This window comes from Leopardus geoffroyi, chromosome C1 (assembly GCF_018350155.1).
Source record: "Leopardus geoffroyi isolate Oge1 chromosome C1, O.geoffroyi_Oge1_pat1.0, whole genome shotgun sequence".
NCBI classification, from domain to species: Eukaryota; Metazoa; Chordata; class Mammalia; order Carnivora; family Felidae; genus Leopardus; species Leopardus geoffroyi.
Window position 1 is genome coordinate 131,746,724 of NC_059328.1, and position 20,719 is coordinate 131,767,442.

General features: G+C 33.1%; 1 protein-coding gene across 3 annotated transcripts in view; it reads right to left on the minus strand.

The window, feature by feature from the left end:
- LRP1B (LDL receptor related protein 1B) overlaps positions 1-20,719 on the minus strand; it is a 1,910,230-nt gene that overhangs the window by 74,101 nt on the left and 1,815,410 nt on the right. For all 3 annotated transcript variants that reach the window (XM_045479681.1, XM_045479680.1, XM_045479683.1), the window contains exons 81-83: positions 19,686-19,859; positions 17,929-18,054; positions 12,764-12,928 (exon numbers count right to left, since the gene is read on the minus strand). In XM_045479681.1, the coding sequence (XP_045335637.1) occupies positions 12,764-12,928; positions 17,929-18,054; positions 19,686-19,859 (465 nt within the window). The remainder of the gene's footprint in view (positions 1-12,763; positions 12,929-17,928; positions 18,055-19,685; positions 19,860-20,719) is intronic.

Consider the following 20,719-nt stretch of genomic DNA (forward strand, 5'->3'; position numbering starts at 1 on the left):
TGGTGAGTAGCATTGCTTTAAAAGTTATTTATAAATGTGATTAGTTTGGTGGCAGATAAACGCTTATTAATAGGTTGAGAAACAAGGTAAATTGTATGTACATTGAAAGCTGAGTAACATCATGTTTACCATTCCCAGAAAATGGCTTTAAAACTTTTAGGTAAATATTTTTCTTATAATGGTAGTGAATTTTCTAGTTGATACTTACATATAGACAAAATTTCTTCATGGGAACAATAATGGATAAAAAATAGACACAACAAGAGAATGAATAGTGCTTGAAGATGAAGAGGACAGAGAATTGTTGGAACACAGTTACTAAGGAAAATGAAAGCCCTGAACAAAAGAAGTAATTTATCTTCATCAGTAAGAACCAGTGAATGCCTTACAGAGAAACAGAACATATAAACAGGAACACAAATTAACATGAACTAAAGGTGAAACAAACAGCACAGAAAATATAGGAGCAATCAAAACGCATAGAACAATCAGAAAAAAGGGTCATATGATGGTAGGACTTAAACACTGTAGATTTATGTTTTTCTACATTATTTTTTAGGTTTTTTTTAATTAAGAGTGAAGAACATTAAAATAACAGGAGTTTAAAGGAAACAAATGCAACCCACTATGGCACTTGAAAACTTCTCTGTCCCAGTCACTGAGAGAATGACATCATGCTTTCATGTCAACTAGGGCAGTGGCCAGGTTCCCTAAACCCTCTTCCCTGGCATATGCCTCAAATCATTTAGATTCTGGCTGAATTATTTGGAAAAGGCTCTTCTTTTCTTTTAAAAAGAAGATTTCTTTTTGACAAGAGAAATGTTCATATTCAGGGGAACACCAACAACTTGAAACTGTGTTGATACAGCAGATCTTTTGATTGCTGATGGGAAACGAACTTTCTGTCACAGAATTTTATAATGGGCTCCATCTGATACACTCATGAATCTCTCTGTGTGCATCCTAACAAGTTGCATTGGATTCATTTATAGAGATTTTTTAGGTAGCTCAATTTGATTTTGGCATTTGAAAAGGCAACAGTGCTGTTACAATGACTAAGGTATAGATTTACAGCAGTGATGCATCCAGGGAGCTGAGTTGACAGCCTACAAGGGTAGTGTAATCAGACAAAGCATCAATTAACCTGAGGAAGGAAGGGGAGGTTCAGTTTGTTGGCTCTAATCTGTCTGGTTTCTATAGCATTCAGGGCTTAAAAGTGTGGGTTGTCAGACTGCCTGGATATACACATCTGTGCCAATTACTGGTTGTGGGAACATGGGCGTCACTTCTCATTTCCCCTATGCAAAAATGGGGATAATAATAGTACCTTTCTCATAGGGTTGTTGTGTAGAATCAGAGAAAATAAATGAGATTATACATGAAAAGCATTTCTAAACGTTCTAGGCACATAGAAAGTACTCAGTGACACTTTAGTTCTAATTGTTTATTACTGTTGTTGTTGTTGTTTCAACTGAATGAGATTCACCATATAGAAGTATGACTTTGGAACGGTGTCCTAAAAAAAAAACACTGTAACATTCTAAGAAAATCTTTTGGAAAACTGTCTTAGATTACACATTTTATCTCCATTATCTATTTAAGACAAAGTTAAATTTGAATTTGTATGGCAGCAATGGGATAAAGCAGAAATTCTCCATGAACCTCACTCTCAGACTCCAACATTTTCAAACTTTCTCTCTTTACTTTCTCAACATGCTTCTTTATTTCAGAAGAGAAGCCAGACCTTTCAATATGTATGTATTGCTCACATAAATGAATTCTGATTCCCTAGCAGAAAGAAAGGTTTAGGAATCGAGATGTTAATGTGTGGTGTTGTCTTTACTGTATATTTATGTCCTCTTGCAAAGCTTATCTCTGATCTCTTAATCACTGAATCCACTGATTTCTTTTTAATCATCCTTTTCAAATGTTCTCCATAATTTTACACATTTTATTTTTGAAATTTATTTTTTTTTATTTTTTATTACACATCTACTCTTAAAATTTCTATCTCTGCTTGGTTTCTAAAATACTGCTACTGTTGATTTCCCTTTTTCTGTAATTGTCCTTTTCAATTGCCTTTATGTTTTCTCATTCTGGGTCTTAAAATATGTTCTTCCAAACTTCTTTTTGGTGATATAATACAATTTCATGGCTTCAATATTTGTCTCTCTATCTGAATGCTTCAGGCTCATTTTTCTGACTCTAGGCTCATTGTCCTTTCTAAATGACAGACCTTAATTCTCAGTCTTTGTCATATGTCTCGAGCATGTCTCTGGATGCTCAGTAGGACCCACAGGGGAGAAAATTCTTCTCACAAACATTGTTCTGGTAGCATAGGTTCTGTAGATTTCTGTAGACTAGGTTCTCTCAGTGCTAGGTCTGCTCCATACTCAAGTTCAACATGACACGATATGTTAGCAAAGTGCCTTACTAGCTGTATACAATAAATGGAGCTTAGTTTATTTGCTCCATTAATTTATTATTAATTTATCTGCTATTCATAAATAAATGGGAACTGGTTGCATATATTCTCTAAAATGTTCCAGCAAATTTTCATGCAACAAGGTAAATAAATAATAAACTGTTCAAATTTAACTGGATAACCAATAGTAACTAATGTTAAATACAGTGAAAATATAACTAAGGGCATTAAATACCTATAATCAATAATAAATATTATTAAGGAATACTCATTGACACAACTAAAGATTGGATTGCTCACAAGAAAAATGGAAATGTCTTAGAATTTAACAGAGTTCTTTAAACTTCACTGGCCTTGCAAGACCCTTCTGTACCAAAACTAGTCTCAGTAAAGATGATTGATTCAGAAATAGTTCATAAGAATAATTAACAGAAACTAAATAAATTTGGTACAAAGTTAAATTATTTGTTAGTTTGTTTTTTGGTATTAGGCAGACCTGGAAATCAAATCCTATTAGATATTTATTAATTGTGTGTTTTTGGAAAACTTAGCTTTCCTCACTAGATCTCATTTTGCATCTCATTCTGTAAACTGGTGATAGTAATGCCTACTATGTGCTGGTAAACCACATGGCACAATGTCTGCCATACAGCAAGTATTCAATTAGTAGCGGTGGTATCATTATTACTACCATTAGTATTAATATTATTGTTAACATATATTGATTATTCATATATTATTATTCATATTATTATATTATTATTACTACTCTTAGTAGTAGTGGTGGTATTGGTATTAATATTACTATTATTGTTAAATAAATTATCAACAAAGGTTATTATTTAAATTCAACTGAGTACATATTCCTTTATTAAAAAACTACATATGGAATCCCCATACACATTATTTTCCATATGTATTCTTTTGAAAATAACATGCCCATTACCCAACCTATATATCAGTTCAAAATAATGTTTTAAAGTATTTAACGAAAACTGAATCTTTTCTATTATATAGGCAACCACATGGATATCACAATGATTTATCATTATTCCTTGTTAAATGAGCATTAACTTTATAGGATTTGGGTATAGTTTACCTCTAGATAAATGGGCCTATTTGACTATACGTTACTTTTAGTTATATAGTCATAGCCAGCCTCTTTCTCTGATATGGGCAGACAATATTGCTTATTGTCATTGATAATAGGTAATGTCTTTGAGCACTGACTCTGGAATAATCTAGTTTCTTGGATTCTAGTTTTCTTAACCACTCTAGCTCACATCTGAAAAATGCCACAATGTAGACATTACAGAGTGATAAGCATTAAATAAGGTAATACATCTAGGAAATTTGCCAGAATTCTTGGCATTTATGAAGCATTCAAAATGTAGTAGTCACTAGAATAAAGTTAACATTATGTCTGCAAATTTTCTAAAATATTACAATTACTGAATATATATTCCATATAGAAATTGCTATTTGCTAATAATTTTAGAGTAAAATTTGCTGTGTAGCTTTGAGTCAAATAATATATGAATAAATATCAATAAAGATTCTCAAAAGCATATATTTATATCTGAATATCATAAAGGTGATCTGTTGGGGGCACCTGGGTTGCTCAGTCGGTTAAGCTCCTGACTTCAGCTCAGGTCATGATCTCGTGGTTCATGAGTTCGAGTCCTGCATCGGGCTCTGGGCTGACCGCTCAGAGCCTGGAGCCTACTTTGGATTCTGTGTCTCCCTCTCTCTTTGCCCATTGCCCTGCTCACAGTCTGTCTCTCTCTGTTTCTCAAAAATGAATAAACATTAAAAAAAAAAGGTGATCTGTTGGCATTTTTCAGTAACTTGATGTAATACTGGTGTCTGTCTTTAAAAGCTAGATTTATTTAATAAACAGTTTTTAAGCTGATTATAAAGATGCTACTCATCAGTGCAATTTAATCAATATTGTATGACTTTAAGCAGGCAAAATTACTTCTCTGCTCAATATTGGACAAATAAATCATTACCCTTTTTTTCATATTCGCATAATGCTTGAACATGTGTGGTTGATTACCATGAAGAAATGCTAGCAAAAGTAATTACATGTGAGCTTCCTATGAGACAGTGACAGCGTTTATTATTTCTGAGAGGTAGATACCTGCTAGTGAGCATCATTAGTCAGTTCTCTTTCTAAGCAATTTATTTGAATTCATACTCATTTGTCAGTGTGAACCTTGCCTCTTATACTGTTTGATTTGGTACTGGTTGAGTAAGTCTGGTGCTTGTAAATTTTTATCCCTGGTTGTAATGTTTTCTACCTACTGGTCTTCTACGTATACAGTCACTGTTTAGTTCAAATAGTCTGATAAACACATTGAGTCTAAGTAATAGCATTTAATTGACATTTAAACTGCAGAACGTATTTACAAATGTTTAAATACTCTATGAAAATACCCTCTAAAAGTTACATACTCTTGGGGTACCTGGGTGGCTCAATCGGTTAAGCATCTGACTCTTGATTTCAGCTTAGGTCATGATCTCACACTTGTGAGACTGAGCCCTGAGTCAGGCTCTGTGCTGAGTGTGGAGCCTGCTTGGGATCCTCTCTCCCCCTCTCTCCTTGCCTCTCCCCTACTCATTTTCTCTCTCTCTCTCTCTCCCTGTCTCTCAAAATAAATAAATAAACATTAAAAAAAATAAAAGTTACATGCTCTTTACTCACAACATCTTTAGTATTTGAACAAAACCCACATTCTTGTTCTTTTATATAGGATAAAAATAGTAAGTTGAGAAATAAGTCACTACAGCATTATTTAGTTGGATACTAGATTGCTATCAGAAAGTTCTTCTCCTGACCTCTTACCCCCAAGACTACTCTGCTTTGTGAAATCTGTCTTCACTTCAGACTTAGATTCAATAAAAGTTTTGAATGCTTTAAAAAATTGCTACTCTTTTTGATAAAGAGATTTGACATTCTACTTTTCCACTTTATTTAATGTTTTCCTGCACTGAAAGTGAGTGCCCATTTATACATAATTTTAGTAAGTTGACTATAGCTGTCGAGTTGTCTTAAGCATCATAAAGATTACAGAGAACTATTCACCAAACCTGAAAAAGAAAAGGAAAAACTGTGGACTTTACCTAACGCCCTCCCAGTACTACTTAATATATTCTGACATGTTTCAAATTATAGGTCACAATCTATTTATACCTCTGGAAAGTTCGTTTTCAGCCAGCTTTGTGAAAATGAAACTGAAATATTTTGTCCTTTCTGTGAATAGAAGGAAGCCAACTCAAACCATCCGAGATTAGCTTAGAAAGTCATAAGACTGAATAGCTTAGTACTGCTCCCACCATGTGGTCCAAATGAACCAGTAACTGTGCTTCATAAAGTCGGCAGCAGAATTAGAGAGAATCTTACTTTCAGTCTCTCACAGGTTTTTTGAGAAGGTGCAAGGACTGAGAACAGCACCCGCCACTCATAAGCAGTCTAATTAATATATATTAATTACTGTGATCGGCAATAATAATAATTATTACTTTATTACTTTCTAACAGCAATGCATGTTACTTGGGGAACTTAGAAAATAGATACATACAGAGAAGGATCTATTTCCTTATATAGACACTTTATGTATGCATTTTTTCCATTTTGGACTCATATAGCCACTTCTTGTCCTTTTTAACTTCAAAATGCAATGTGAATTACTGGATCTTATGATGTTTCTATTTTTAATTTTTGAGGAACCTCAAAATACCATTTTCCATAGTGGTTACACTAATTTTCATTCCTACCAACAGTGCATGAGGGTTCCCTTTTCTCCATATCCTTGCTAACATTTGTTATTTCTTGTTTTTTTTTTTTTTTTGGTACTAGCTATTCTGACTGGTGTGAGGTGGTATCTCATTGTGGTTTTGATTACCATTTACTTGATGATTAGTGATGCAGCATTATTTATACTAGCCAATATACGGAAGTAATCTAAGTGTCTGTGGATAGATAAATAAAAATAGGATATATATGTACAATGGAAGATTATTCAGCCATGAAAAAGAATGAGATCTTGCCACTGTGATGACATGGATGGACCCAAAGGGTACTATGCTAAGTGAAATAATTCAGATAGAGAAAGAAAAATTCCATATGATCCCACTTATTTATGGAATCTAAAAACCCAAACAAACATATATAAAGAGTTGACCCATAGAACAAACTGGTGGTTGCCACAGGGGAGGGGTTAGGGAATGGGCAAAATGGGTGAAGGGGAGTGGGAGGTACAGGCTACCAGTTATGGAATGAATAAGTCATGAGGATGAAAGGTACCAGCACTGGGAATATGGTCAATGATACCTTAATAGCACTGTATGGTAACAGATGGTAGCTACACTTGTGATGAGCTTAGCATAACGTATAGAGTTGCCAAATCACTCAAATTGTACACATGAAATTAATGTAACACTGTGTGCCAACCATACTTCAATAAAAATACAATACAGTACAATATGAATATTTTCCTATATTATTATATATTCCACAATTCTGGTTTTATTTATCATATAACATTCATCTTTTAGGTATGTTTTACATACTATTTGAACTCAGGTTTCTATCTCTAATTTTACATTATAAATAACAGTATATTGAACATCTTCACTTCTAAATATTTTGTTTTTTATCATTATATAATCCTTGGGATATGTTTATAAAACTGACATTAGTTAATTAAAGAACACAGAAAAATTTTAAAACCCTTGATGAGTGTTTTCAAATTACCTGCGTCAAGATTTTTACCCTGAACATTTTCTTCTTATAGTGATTTGAAGATGCTGGTTTCATGTGTGTGCGACTGGGCTCCTGTGCTTTGTCCTCTCCAAACTCCTCCTCCCTCTTTTTCCTCTTATCTTCCTTTTTTCTATGTTTGCGTGTATGTGTGAGACTTGTCTTCTGTCATTTGCTCAGTATGCTTTCTGTTTTTTTTTCCTACTTGATTTGTCATAGCTATGTCTTTCTATGTCACATATTTGTTAACATTATATGCACTATTTTATGTTTTCGATTTTACATTTTCAACTTAATATTCTCTTGGATTCTTAAAAAAGCAAGTAGGACCAAATATCCAGCTCTCAGCATTCCCTAAATATAAACAATATTTATGTTGAGGAAGCTAGGACATTAAGCTTAATTTAAATGAAAAGTTGCTCTCATATAAGTAAAAGTGAAAGAAAAACAAAGATGGGCAGTTAAAGGTGGGCATGCGTACCCTTTATCATGATGTTAATTAGGTGGTTGTGTACTCCATGTCCTAGGTACAGATGTGACTTGAGACACATCAGTGTTCATGTTTTGTCACTACTCCCATGATGTTTTCAGGGTATCCAAAAGTTCCTAGCTTAACTGGGAGAGAGAACACTTGGAGAGAACACTTTTAGGGCAGCCAATATTTGATGGCAGTGCCATCATCTATGCCACCTTCATATTGGGGGCAGTGTCCTGAAGAGAAAGAGCCTGAATGGATGAGAAAGGAAAGTCTCACCATCTACTTGCTTACAATTATAAAGTCCCTGCCTGTTGCAGGGAGACATAGTGAGAAGAATCTCCCCCCGCCCAACCCCCCACCGCCTTTCCTTACTCCTCTTTACTCCTGTTTCAGTTGTGGGGACAAAATCGTTCATTGCCCAAGTCCACAGATGTGGTTACAGAGAAGGCTCAAGCAGAGTTTTTGCTTCTTCTTTTCATATTCATTTAAGGTATTCATTACAAATATTATCTACTATAGAAAATTGTATTGTCACTCCTTTGCCTAGCCAGTCCTGCTTTTATGTATTTTCACACTTCCCAAATTAAAAACTGCTTTCCCTTCTGCATAACTCCAAACTGTATGAGTGGGAATATTTGGCTATATTGCCCCAAATTTACAAACTCTCTTGCTCTACTACTCTAAATCAGCTGTGTAGAAAACCTCGATTCATTTTGATATGAACACTGAAATTTTAAATAATAGACTTATAAGAGTAAGGAAAATACCAAACAGCATCAACATACCTTAGATTATAAATATTTATAAAAGTGAAGATTAATTGTAAATATATAAATATATTTAATCACATAAATACCCTCATTATATCCATGATGAGAAACATTCTTAAATTATTCTTTATTTTCTATAATAGAATGATTGAAAAATTCAATTCTTTACTCTCATTTCCATTATTTTGCTCAAGGCAAACTTTATCTTAATTTCCTCCTATGAGGTCATAGAAATGAACTACATGCATCCTTGCTGATATAATCAATGTCAAACGATTTCATTTTATAGTACTTTTCTATATGAATATAGTTCATATATTTTATTTTTAGCTTTCTCTCTTTCAAAAAAAAAAACAACTTAAGGAATGAGGAAAAACTCATTCCTAGATGCAAAATTTTAATTATGCCTCTCAGATGTGTGCTTTTAATTAACCGGTGACATTTCCTTTGTTCGATTATTATAGTTCTATACAACTGTCATAAACTTATAAATTTTAATTAAAGCTGTCCCAAACCCTAGTCATATAGTGTCCACATAGGAATTTGCCAAAAGGCTTAACTGTAAGTAAACCAACAATGAATAAATCCATGAATTGCCCACTGGGATTTATTTAACAAATTAACATTTGTGTGGAGATAATGAGGTTCTACAGTCTATAATAGTAAACAATGTTTTTATAAACCCATATTTTTAAAAGTAAAAAATGCTTTGTAGATGACTTATTTGGATATGATATTATTATAAATAATTAGATGCTATAAGACAATAAACTTCATGGCCATATATCAAGCTGAATTCATATAAGGACTCATTTATATAACTAATTTGAAAAATAATTTTTTTGAACATGTTATCTATGTAAATCAAGATCTAATACTCTATCTGGGTGCAAAGATAAAATACATGTACTAAGAATACAGCAAGATCTGGACAAATGATTTGAATCAAACACTAAAAGTTGTGCTGTATCCACATGTAGTTCGGGATCCATTAACAGGACAGCAAAATCAATAGAGATTTGTCCTTGTGGATCCATTGCTGGTTGAGTAGATATTCATAGTCTGGAGTACCAAACTTTTTTTGGCTTAAATATTTCTAAAGATAAATATAAGAAAGTCATCTGGTTGTAACCCAGTAATTTTTATTATCTTAATGAGAAAATTAACAAATTATAAAATCTTTATACAACTCATTTGTAAAAGAAAAGCTTCTTCCCTAAAGAAAATGGTATCTGTGTTACAAAAATACAATTACAGTGTCCTAATATCCTTTTACTTCACATTAATTCAATTTTCATTTGCATATTCAATGATGGTCCCAGTACTACAGTTTCTCCCACAACAATGGAATATACTCTACCATAAGGAGTAGCTTCTCCTAGGCAGAGTGAAAATATGTAGTAAGATCTGGTGCCTTTTTATTTCAATCAACTTGCTGAATTTTTTTTCAGAATTCTATTAAGTAGTTAGAATACCTTAATTATCAATTAGTCATAAGTTAAAAATATTTGTAGACATAAAGGCAAATTTAAAGAAATAGTAATGCTTTTACTATTAGAATGCAAATCAGAAACAGTTTGGTTCCTCTGAACTCCACTGAAAATGCTTCTTCATGTGGCTCTTTTCAGTTAGCATTATGCTAAATGCTTCAAAAAATAAAATACGCAATAGAAGCAGTGAGAATTCACAGTAAGACAGAAATTAACTGTGTAGGGAATGTGAAGATCATATGGATTAATTTTCCATTTGACTAAATTTGCATTTATTGTAGTAGAATTAAATGTGCATAAATTGCACTCTAATAGTTGCATACTGTCTTTTAGACTGATTTTTGGAATTTACAAATTATATTTTTATTATGCATTGGGGTTAATTTTTTCCCATGGGAACATGTTTTAAATATAATAGAACTAAGTAGAAAAATATGTTTTAATGTTCACTTATGCACTGTAGAAAATCCTTTTTGCAAACACAGCTATTGCATAGTTTAATAAGAATTTCAAGTATATCTTAACGTGTAGTAACATGATATTTTCAAAGCATATTATACACTGTATTACAATACCAACAAAGTAGTTATAATTTGAGATAGGAATTATGATGCTATCAGGTATAATGATATAGTATATTGATATTTAATTTTTTAATTTAACCTAATTTAACTTAGTTTAAGTTTTTAAATTTATTTATTTGGGGAGAGAGAGCTTGTGAGTGGACTAGGGGCAGAGAGAGAGAGAGAGAGAGAGAGAGAGAGAGAGAGAGAGGAAAGAGAGAATCCCAAGCAGGCCCCACACTGTCAGCACAGGGCCCGATGCAGGGCTCAAACACATGAACCATGAGATTATGGTCTGAGCCAAAACCAAGAGTCAGACGCTTAACTGACTGAGCCAACCAGGTCCCCCTAATTTAATTTTCGAAAGCAAATGATGTTTAGCATTAGGCAAACTGTTTAATTAAAAAAGAACATGTAAAAGAATGAAACTGGACCATTTTCTTATACCATACACAAAAGTAAATTCAAAATGGATTAAAGATCTAAAAGTGAGACATGAAACCATAAAAATCCTAGAGAAGAACACAAGTAGTACTCTTTTTGTTATCAGCCACAGAAATTTCTTTCTAGATATGTGTCCTGAGGGCAGGGAAACAAAAGCAAAGATAAACTGTTGAGATTTCATCAAAATAGAAAAGCTTCTGCATATGAAGGAAACAATCAACAAAACTAAAAGGAAACCTACAGAATAGAAGAAGATATTTGCAAATGACATATCTTAGAAGGTTAGTATCCAAAACCTATAAAGAACTTATTGAAACTCAACATCCAGGGGTGCCTGGGTGGCTCAGTCAGTTAAGTATCTGACTCTAGATTTTGACTCAGGTCATGATCTCAGTTTGTGAGTTCAAGCCCCATGTCGGGCTCTGCATTGAAAATGTGAAGCCTGCTGGGGATTTTCTCTCCCTCTCTCTGTCCCTCTACTGCTTGCTCTCACTCTCTCTCAAATAAATAAATAAACATTAAGAAAAAAAAAAAAAAACTTCCATATCCAAAAAAATGAATAATCCAACTAAAAAATGGGCAGAACACATTCTTCCAAATAAGACATCAAGATGGACAACAGACACATGAAAACATGCTCCACATCACTGATCATCAGGAAAATACAAATCAAAATTACAATGAGATATTACCTTACACCTGTCAGAATGGCTAAAATCAATAACACAAAATACAAAGGTGTTGGTGAGGATATGGAGAAAGGGTAACCCTCTTGCACTGTTGGTGAGAATGTAAACTGGTGCAGCCACTCTGGAAAACAGTTTCTCAAAAAGTTGAATATAGAACTACCCTACAATACAGCAATTGCACTACTGGATATTCCCCCAAAGAATAGAAAATTACTAATTCAAAGGGATACATGAACCCCAATGTATTATCTACAATATCATCTACAGTATTATCTACAATAGGCAGTATTATCTACACTAGGCAAATTATGAAAACAGCCCAAACGCCCATCGACTGATGAATGGATAAAGATGTAATATACACACACAATGAAATATTACTCAGCCACAAAAATAATGAAATTTTGCCATTTGCAACAACATGGATGGAGGTAGAGAGTACTATGCTAAGTGAAAGAAGTCAGTCCAAGAAAGAATACCGTATGAGTTCACTCATATGTAGATTTTAAGAAACAAAACAAAGGAGCAAAGGAGGGGGGGGAAGAGGGAGAGGTAAATCAAGAAAAAGCTATTATCTATAAAGGACAAACTGGTTACCAGAGGAGAGGTGAATGGGAGGTGGAATAGGCAATGGGGATTAAGGAGGGCACTTGTTGAGATGAGCACCATGTGTTATATGAAGTGTTGAATCACTATATTGTACACCTGAATGCTAACTAACTGGAATTTAAATAAATTAAAAAAAAATCTCTACCTTGAAATGTCAAAATTAAATAAAATTAAAATAAAGAAGAACAGATTTTGGAGACAAACATATAAGGCTTATAAAACTGGTGTTACTTAATCATTCTAAGCCAGCATCAAAATATCTATGAACACTGAGCCCTGATACATGTCAGGCACTCAACACGTGATAATGATCAGTACCATTGCTAATTTTGTGACTAGAACTTCACTACTGAATTTAGAACAAACGCTACTGATTATGGTGAATTAACAATTATATTTAACTTGTGTCTATGTATTCTTTATTAAGACATCAGGAATTATATCTGTAACATTAAGTATTTTCTTTATGTTTTTCACATATAAGGAAAAATGCAAATTATTTTAATATACAGTGACATTCACATATTTACCCAGTGTTGATGGCATACAAGTTCCTCCATTTTGACAGTAGTTGCTACAGTGATTGACTTCACATCTGTCTCCTGAATAACTAGGCCAACAGTGACACCTCAAATCACCCTTCTCATTTAAAAGGCATCTTCCTCCATTTTCACAAGTCAGTTTGCATGAATCATCTGGTTATAAGAAGAAATGTACAAATTAGCATGCTATTCAATGGATGGTAGAGTAAGGACAATTTAAATAAATAAAAATTAAATATTAGGATCTACTTTTTTAAATAAAATTCTCCAAATAAATACCTCTACTATAAAAGTAGAAGAAACAAAATAGTATAAACACTACCTGAAAACAGAGAAATAGATGTTAACCACTGTTGAAGGTTGAATACAAATATTGAATTAACTGTTATCCTTCAGGCATAAAGAATTATCAATCGTTTCTTATATCTATTAAAACTTTAACAAAACAAACTGAAACTTCCTAAAAATATAATATTTTATAAGCAATGCATTTTCTTTGTGATATAAGCAAACATGGCCTATTTTTAGGACGATTTGATATGTAAACAAACTAAAATATGTAGGATAAATTTAGAGTATATATACATATGTGTATATATATATATATATATACACACACACACACACACACACACATATAATTTGTGGTCTAGAAAAACATTTAAATGAAAGTATATTCTTTGATATACATCCTTATTAACTATGTATAAACAACTTAAAACTAAAAGTCACTTAGATTTGGTAAAAGAGGTTGATAAAACAGTGTCAGAAACATTTCCATGTGTAAAATTTCCATATGGAAAATGATTAGGCACCATCTGTCTACTTAATACATTTTGGTTGAGGATAAGAAAAGATAGTCATTCCCTTGGGTTGCAAAATTATTTTTAAAAATATGATGAGTCTGATTTATGATAAGAATTGGTTTGGAATAATTTTTCAGGTTATTTTTCTATGTGCGCTAACATGGCCTTGCTCCATTAGAAATACTGCTTTACTTAGGGCAGGCCATAATGCCCAATGGAACACAAATGATTGAGAATACTGTAAGAAGCATTCAGCTCTAGAATATGTCTTCTACTAGAGTCATGCCTCTTTTATAGTGAAGTAAGTTCAAATCAAAATAGCCTGTATTCCTTATTCAAGATATGTTGGCCCATACATAGTAGAAGCTTTAATGTATCACTGCAATAATCATAAAAGCACCGTAAAGAACCTCAGTGACTTCAAATAAAAAAAAAAAGAAGATTCAAATATCATATCCATTGTCATCAATAGAGACTATTTATCAGCTGTACTAGACAATTCTGAGACTTGCCTCATTATAAAGCAAAGAGTTGAATATAGAGGTTGAGTTCTCAAGAAAGATCTAGAATGGAATTATAGGCTTTCTTAGTTTAAAATTCACCCAAACATTTCTAATTCATTCAGCATAAAAGATCCTAATTGGAGCTGTGAATGTAAACAGTGAAGATAAATATTTAAGGCATTATGATCACAGTTAAGATTATTATGTGGGGAGTTCATTTTCACCTGTAAATGTTCTAAGTGAACTACATAGATATTCAAAATCCAGGGGTGCCTGGGTGGCTCAGTCTGTTAAGCATCCGATTTCAGCTCAGGTCATGATCTCACAGTTCATGAGTTCAAGCCCCACTTTGGGCTCTGTGCTGACAGCTCAGAGGCTGCAGACTACTTCGGATTCTGTGTCTCCCTCTCTCTCTCTTCCCCTTCCCTGCTTACACTCTCTCTCTCTCTCTCAAAAATAGATAAACATTAAAAAATTAAAAAAAAATGCCGAAATCTCTACATGTTAGGACAAGTGCATTTCTACAACGGGTCTCGCAGGCAACAGAAATTTTAAAATATAACACTGTTTGATGAAATAGAAGTGGGGTTTCAAAACCTAACTGTAATAGTTTTATAATGAAAAAGAAGGCTGCTTTTGCCAATAACTAAATCACCCCTAGAAGCCAAGCTCCAGCAATTATAATCAACTATAGGAAAGAGCAGGTGAATACTTTTCCAAGAATGAGTAGCATTTGAATTTCAAATTTCTTACATGAAGATTAAAAATATTCAGTGTCTCATCATTTAACAATAGCAGCTAGAGAAAGACAAGTAATTATAAGGAGGAGAAAACTTGGCTGTATCAAATGTTAATGTCAGGAAAAAATTAATTGGCATTTATCTACACCAATCAATAATTCTGAAATCTCCTTATTTATATTCTTAACTGAGGTGGTCCAAGCTGTCTGCTACCAAGACTCATATGCATAGAGGCCAATATGAATACTTTTAACACTCTGATTATTTAAAATGTAAGATTTTCTTTTAAATTACAAAATGAGCTTTTAGGAGGTACCTGGAATCATGTCTTTCAATCAGATCTGAAAGAGTAAAACTGAAATTTCCTAAAAAGTTTTAGATCTTGAATAAGTGCATAGACAAACATGCTTTCTCATTCTAAACATAAAACTATAAAATTTGGTGATGTACTATAGCGAAAAACCTGCTTCATTTTCCTACCTACTTCATGATGGATTTATCTTAGAGTGCTGTGTGCCTACTTTTTACAAAGCATTGTGCTAGGCAGTTTATATAGGTCCTTTCCAGTATTTTCAGTGACTCTGGACATGGACAATACAGGTGACATAGAGGCACTGGGGTGTGCTGTGTGACAGTTAAGAGTGTAGAATGCCTAGGTTCACCTTGGGATGACAATCAACTGAGCCTCTCCCTGCCTTAGTTTCCTAATCTATAAAAATAGGGGTAATGATAATACTATCACTGGGGATCTCGGGGGAATTAAATACAATAATATACATATACTTACATTGTGCTTTGCTCATAAACCTTAAAAATATTTATTATTACTGCAACTAGTGGTAATATTTAGCCTAATTTTATACAGGAGAAATGGAGACTAAGGGAAGACAGGGTCACATAAATTAGTTAAGTGATAGATCTTGGCCTAAAACAAAGCTCGACCTCAGATCTACCCCAGGCCAACCTCTTCCCGTATATTTGTTGGATTACTGGATAAATAAACGTGGATTATTAGATAAATTATTTACACTAAGCAAAGAAGAAAAAAGGAGTGTTATGTAGAAGAGATATTAATGTCGAGTTATAAAGGGAAAACAGCAAAAAGTATAGGCAACTTGACCATAAAAACAACACTGATAACATCTGAATCGATGTAAAAGTCACATTGGTGGCATTAGTAGAATACTTCTGTGCAGAATCTTAATCTCTCTCTGAGGGGTCTCTAATACAGGTAGACACAGCACATAGGGGGCACCTGTGAGATCATTGGTTAAGAGTGTATGTGGAACTAGTAAAAATGTGGCACATCTCCTCACAAGGATAGACTGATATTTAAAAAAATCTATTTCTGAGAGGTTAAAGAGAAATATGTGGCGACACATAGTTTACCTACGTGACCATGTCAGAGCAGCTAGTGAAAAATGTGCCTAATAACATTTGAAAATGTTCATGTAATTCTCTTACTTGACCATCACAGCTGAGATCACAGCTACTCTGGTTGGAAAGATAATCAATAAAAAGAAAGGGTGCATTCTAGTGCCAGTGACAGCTTCCCCTTCAAGAACTGGCACTAAAGTACTCATCCAAAATACCAATCATGATTTACAATTAGCTCTCTGTTAAGAAAGTTCTAACCTTGCCACCCACAACAGTACTTCACACATGCTACACCCTAACTAAAATAAATGACTCACTATTTTCTTTACATGCCTTATTTTCATGACTTTTCAGTTCCTCTGTCTTAATGTTCTGATCCCTCATTCCCACTTAATCTGAATCCCATCTGTCTTTACAGACCTTGTTCTAAGGTCATATTCTACAGGAAACTGTAATCGATTCTCTAACTGGATGATCATCTGAATTCTCACAGTAGTTTTAACTCTGTCTCTTCCGTACCATGTATCTCAATTGACACAAAATCTATCTATTCATCATTTCACCTTTACATCCTCTTCAGCTTTGCATATCCAATGCTTAAAGAATATATATTAAATGAAAGAGCTGTGATAGTTTTGGACACTTACAGTATCGTAAAGGTAAAAGTCTTCCGATTGTATGTAACTCCCAGGAGACAACAATGAGAACATGATATGGGTGTAGACATGTTTACTAAGGGCAAAGGCACAGTGTTTATGTGAGGAGTTCCAACAGAGAAAAATATAGCAGGTAGAAAACCCTGCTATGAAGAGATCCTAAGTGTATCTCAGTGGAAAATGTTGTGATCCTCAAGGGATTTTGGAGCCCTATATTTTTGTCTGTGTCATAAAATTTACTGAGTGTTAATTTTCTTTTCACTTAATAGCAATTTGTTTTTCCATTATGGTTAATGTCTTGATTATGAGGGAACTTAACGTCAGTTTACCTGGATAATTGAGAGACATCTCTTCAATACTATTTTGGTTTTTGATTTTTGTTATTTTATTTTTGATTTTTTGCTATTTATTACTTATAAGCATCTGAAATAATGTTTCACTTTTTAAAATGTTTGCTTTAATGTTAATGTAGCTTCTAAAATATGAGTTCTAAGACTGAATAAATCTTGTCAGTTTTGTTTCAAAATTAGTCCTTAGCTTCTAAATTAGTGTTATGCTTTGCTCATAAGCCCTCAAAATATTTATTAGTATTATTAGTAGTATGTATTGTGAATCAAATTTTACACGGAAGAGACTACAACTTCATTTCTTATCCTCAGTTTGTAAATTAGTGTTTGGTGCATGGAAGTTGTTCACCATGAATCTGATGAATGAATAAACCTTAAAATGGCTGGGTTTAACCTTATAACAAAATGGCATCCTGGGAAATATCATAATCCTCGCTGGTAAAAGAGCTATATAAAAGTATCTTGATTTGGCATTTGACTTCAAAGTTCTTAATCTAGTCTTAAATGTATAGCAAGTGCTCCGTGCAGCTCTGTGAATAAATGAGGAATAAATTGATAGAAAGTCATCATCAGAGAGAGAGTAGTTTACATAGGCATTCGAGAACCAATGATATGAAGGCAGCTATACTGATGATTGACTAGCTAATTCTGTTCAGTTTCAATAGCTGTGAAAATTTATCATACAAATTAATTCATTATTTACAGAATAATAAAGTTTACCTACCTAACAGGCTGTCATCATTGCAAGTACCATTAATCAAGTATTTTCCTTCTGGGCACACACAGGTGGCTCCAAAAGGATTCAGCAAACACAGGAAGTCACACACTAAGTCCAAGCATGGATTGGGTACTGATTAAAACAAAAGAAAACAAAGAAATTCATAACTATAAGTACAATAGGCTTCAAAAATGTAAAATTTAACAAGGTGAAAGGATGCAGTAGCAATGTTGAAAAGACATCCTATCAAATTGCTTTTGGGTGTATGTCCTTTCAATGTTACCATTCTCCTTTATACGTAAAGAGAAAGTGTTAACCAACATCCATCATTAACAGGAAATTTACCCTGATTTACATTTCTTCTCTCCCAAGAGAGAAGAAAGTATCCAAATATATGCTTTGTCACTCTTCCATCTGACATATTTTTGGTAAAAGAATTGCTCTGAGATACTGAAGTACAGTTTGGGTCTACGTAAAACAAATCCAGCCAACTGAAGTCTTGAGGGACCTAATCCTCATTTTAGATAGCTTCAGAACTGCTGAACAGACAGAAACAACTTCCCCCTCGTACTTACAAAGACTTATAACCCATATGTACTTGTTCAAAACACAAACAGAGGATATGACTTTTTTTTTCCTAAACACCACATTTGACATGGTTTCCTTTACATCAGGTTGGAGTTTATGTGCGTGTAAATGTCTGCCACATTTATTTTTGTCTAAATTTCTCACCAATTAGCATCTTCTGCAGTCATAAATTACTCCACAGCTCTCCTTAGAGGATCTGTCGTTAGAATGACTATAAAAATGGCTTTCACTCTGTTAGAACCACTACTCAAACACCTACTATACTTAGGGCAGAGTTTTATTTGTTTATGTAGTTTTTACGAAGGTGGTAATATTTGACTATGAATAAGAATCAAACAGAACTAGAGGATGATAGAGAGTGTACTCATATTAATCTTGGAACTAAATATGTCAGATCACAGGTAAAAAGCAACAAAACCTTGGATAGCATTTCAGAAAGTTCTTAGGGGGCTATGTGCTATTTTAATGTTTCTAGAACTGATTTAGATAATTACCAATTGTTGCCTTTCCAGATAATTGTACCGAATGAGGTAAATATCTCTTTATTTGCTATAAACATTATCAACAAATCTTACACAGTTTCTTGAAGTGTAAACTCATACATAAAGACATTATTTCAGCCACTTTTTTTTTCTTTGTTCTTCAATATATTTGGTAGTTGTGTTTGGAACATACCTTTCAAGATAATTACATCAACCATTTACCTATTCCTTTCTAGGAGGGAAAGTAACAATAAAAAAGTCACAATCAGAGAAAATATAACCCTTGAAAGCAGTACCCCAGGATGATTTTAAAGATGGAATGTTGATGTTATGATTGTTATTGGTTATCAGTAACAAGAGTCAAAATGGCTAATGATGTATTTCACTACTTGCATGGTTTATATATAGACTCACAGGTTTTATTATGACTTTTAGAAAAATAGAAGGAAACTTTTGTTTTAAATAACCAAGTCAACTCTAATTTCAAGGAAACACAGTCCAACACAAAATAAACTTTTGTACCATTTATATCTTCATTGTAGTGATTTAAAACATTTAGTGATTTCAAAATTAAAGTTACTTAACTCTTGGGATTAAGACATTAAAAGAGTTAAAATATTTTAAAATACTGTCTTCTGAGAGTCATAAGGAAAAAAATTCACCAATATCAAAAACAGTATAAAATATACTTACAGTCTAGCTGTTTATAGCGATGAGATATCAAAACACCTTTCGTTTTATCAACATCTAAAGCTAGGTACTCTACTGAACCATGGCCAAATTTTTGTACTCGAAATACACCATTTTTAGGTCCTGCTCCATATATATAATCTTCAAAGATATCAATCCTATGTGGATGTAACAAGCCTAGAATTTTTAAAAAATAGAGTTATAAAAGTTATAAATAGTTAAAAAATAGAGTTATAAAATGTAAATAAATGCTTGGACTTAACACCAATTTTATTTAAGATCATGTAGAAAATCTTATTACTGTGGTTTAAAAAAATTTGAGAATTATAATGTTTTTACTATTAGCTGAAAAGTTGTCATAAATAATTTCTTTGCAGTAAGAATATATGAGATACTAAACACATCACTCACAACATAAAAAAACATTTCTATCATCACTTTAACCATCTGCAGCCCCACAAAGCATTTGCTGGGGGCTTACTATATGCAGAGTCATCTCTCTGTACAGTTTGCAGACAAAAGAAAAGGTACAGGCCAGCCTTATCCATTGTACACAATTAGGAAGCTCACAAAATTCTGAATTTGTGTTCTAGATCAACTTAATGATCAAATTAGATTGCCTGAATGACAAAAAGAAAAGAAGAGAAAAAGGCATTACTATTGTTGTCTTGAAATGGGATCAAGAAAAGAACCTGGCAAATAGCAATGGTGCACATGACGAGTGTGGCTAACAATAATAGAGGCCATCATTTTTCCCATTGTAAGAAATAACTGTTACTTTAAGAGGTTTTATGAAAAGAATAATTAATCTAACTTTTGATACTGAAATTTATAACAAGCAAAATGACATTCATATTTTAATTATTATCTAGAGGCTGTAAAACATGAAATGCTTTTTTAAAAACTTATATATGCTACTTCAATATACTTAAGCTGAAAAGGTCAACGTTATTGTAATCAGGTGTAATATGGAATTTTTTTGTCTGTCTAGGGCTATCATAGAAAAAACAGACATTAGGCAAAGGCACAATGAAAGT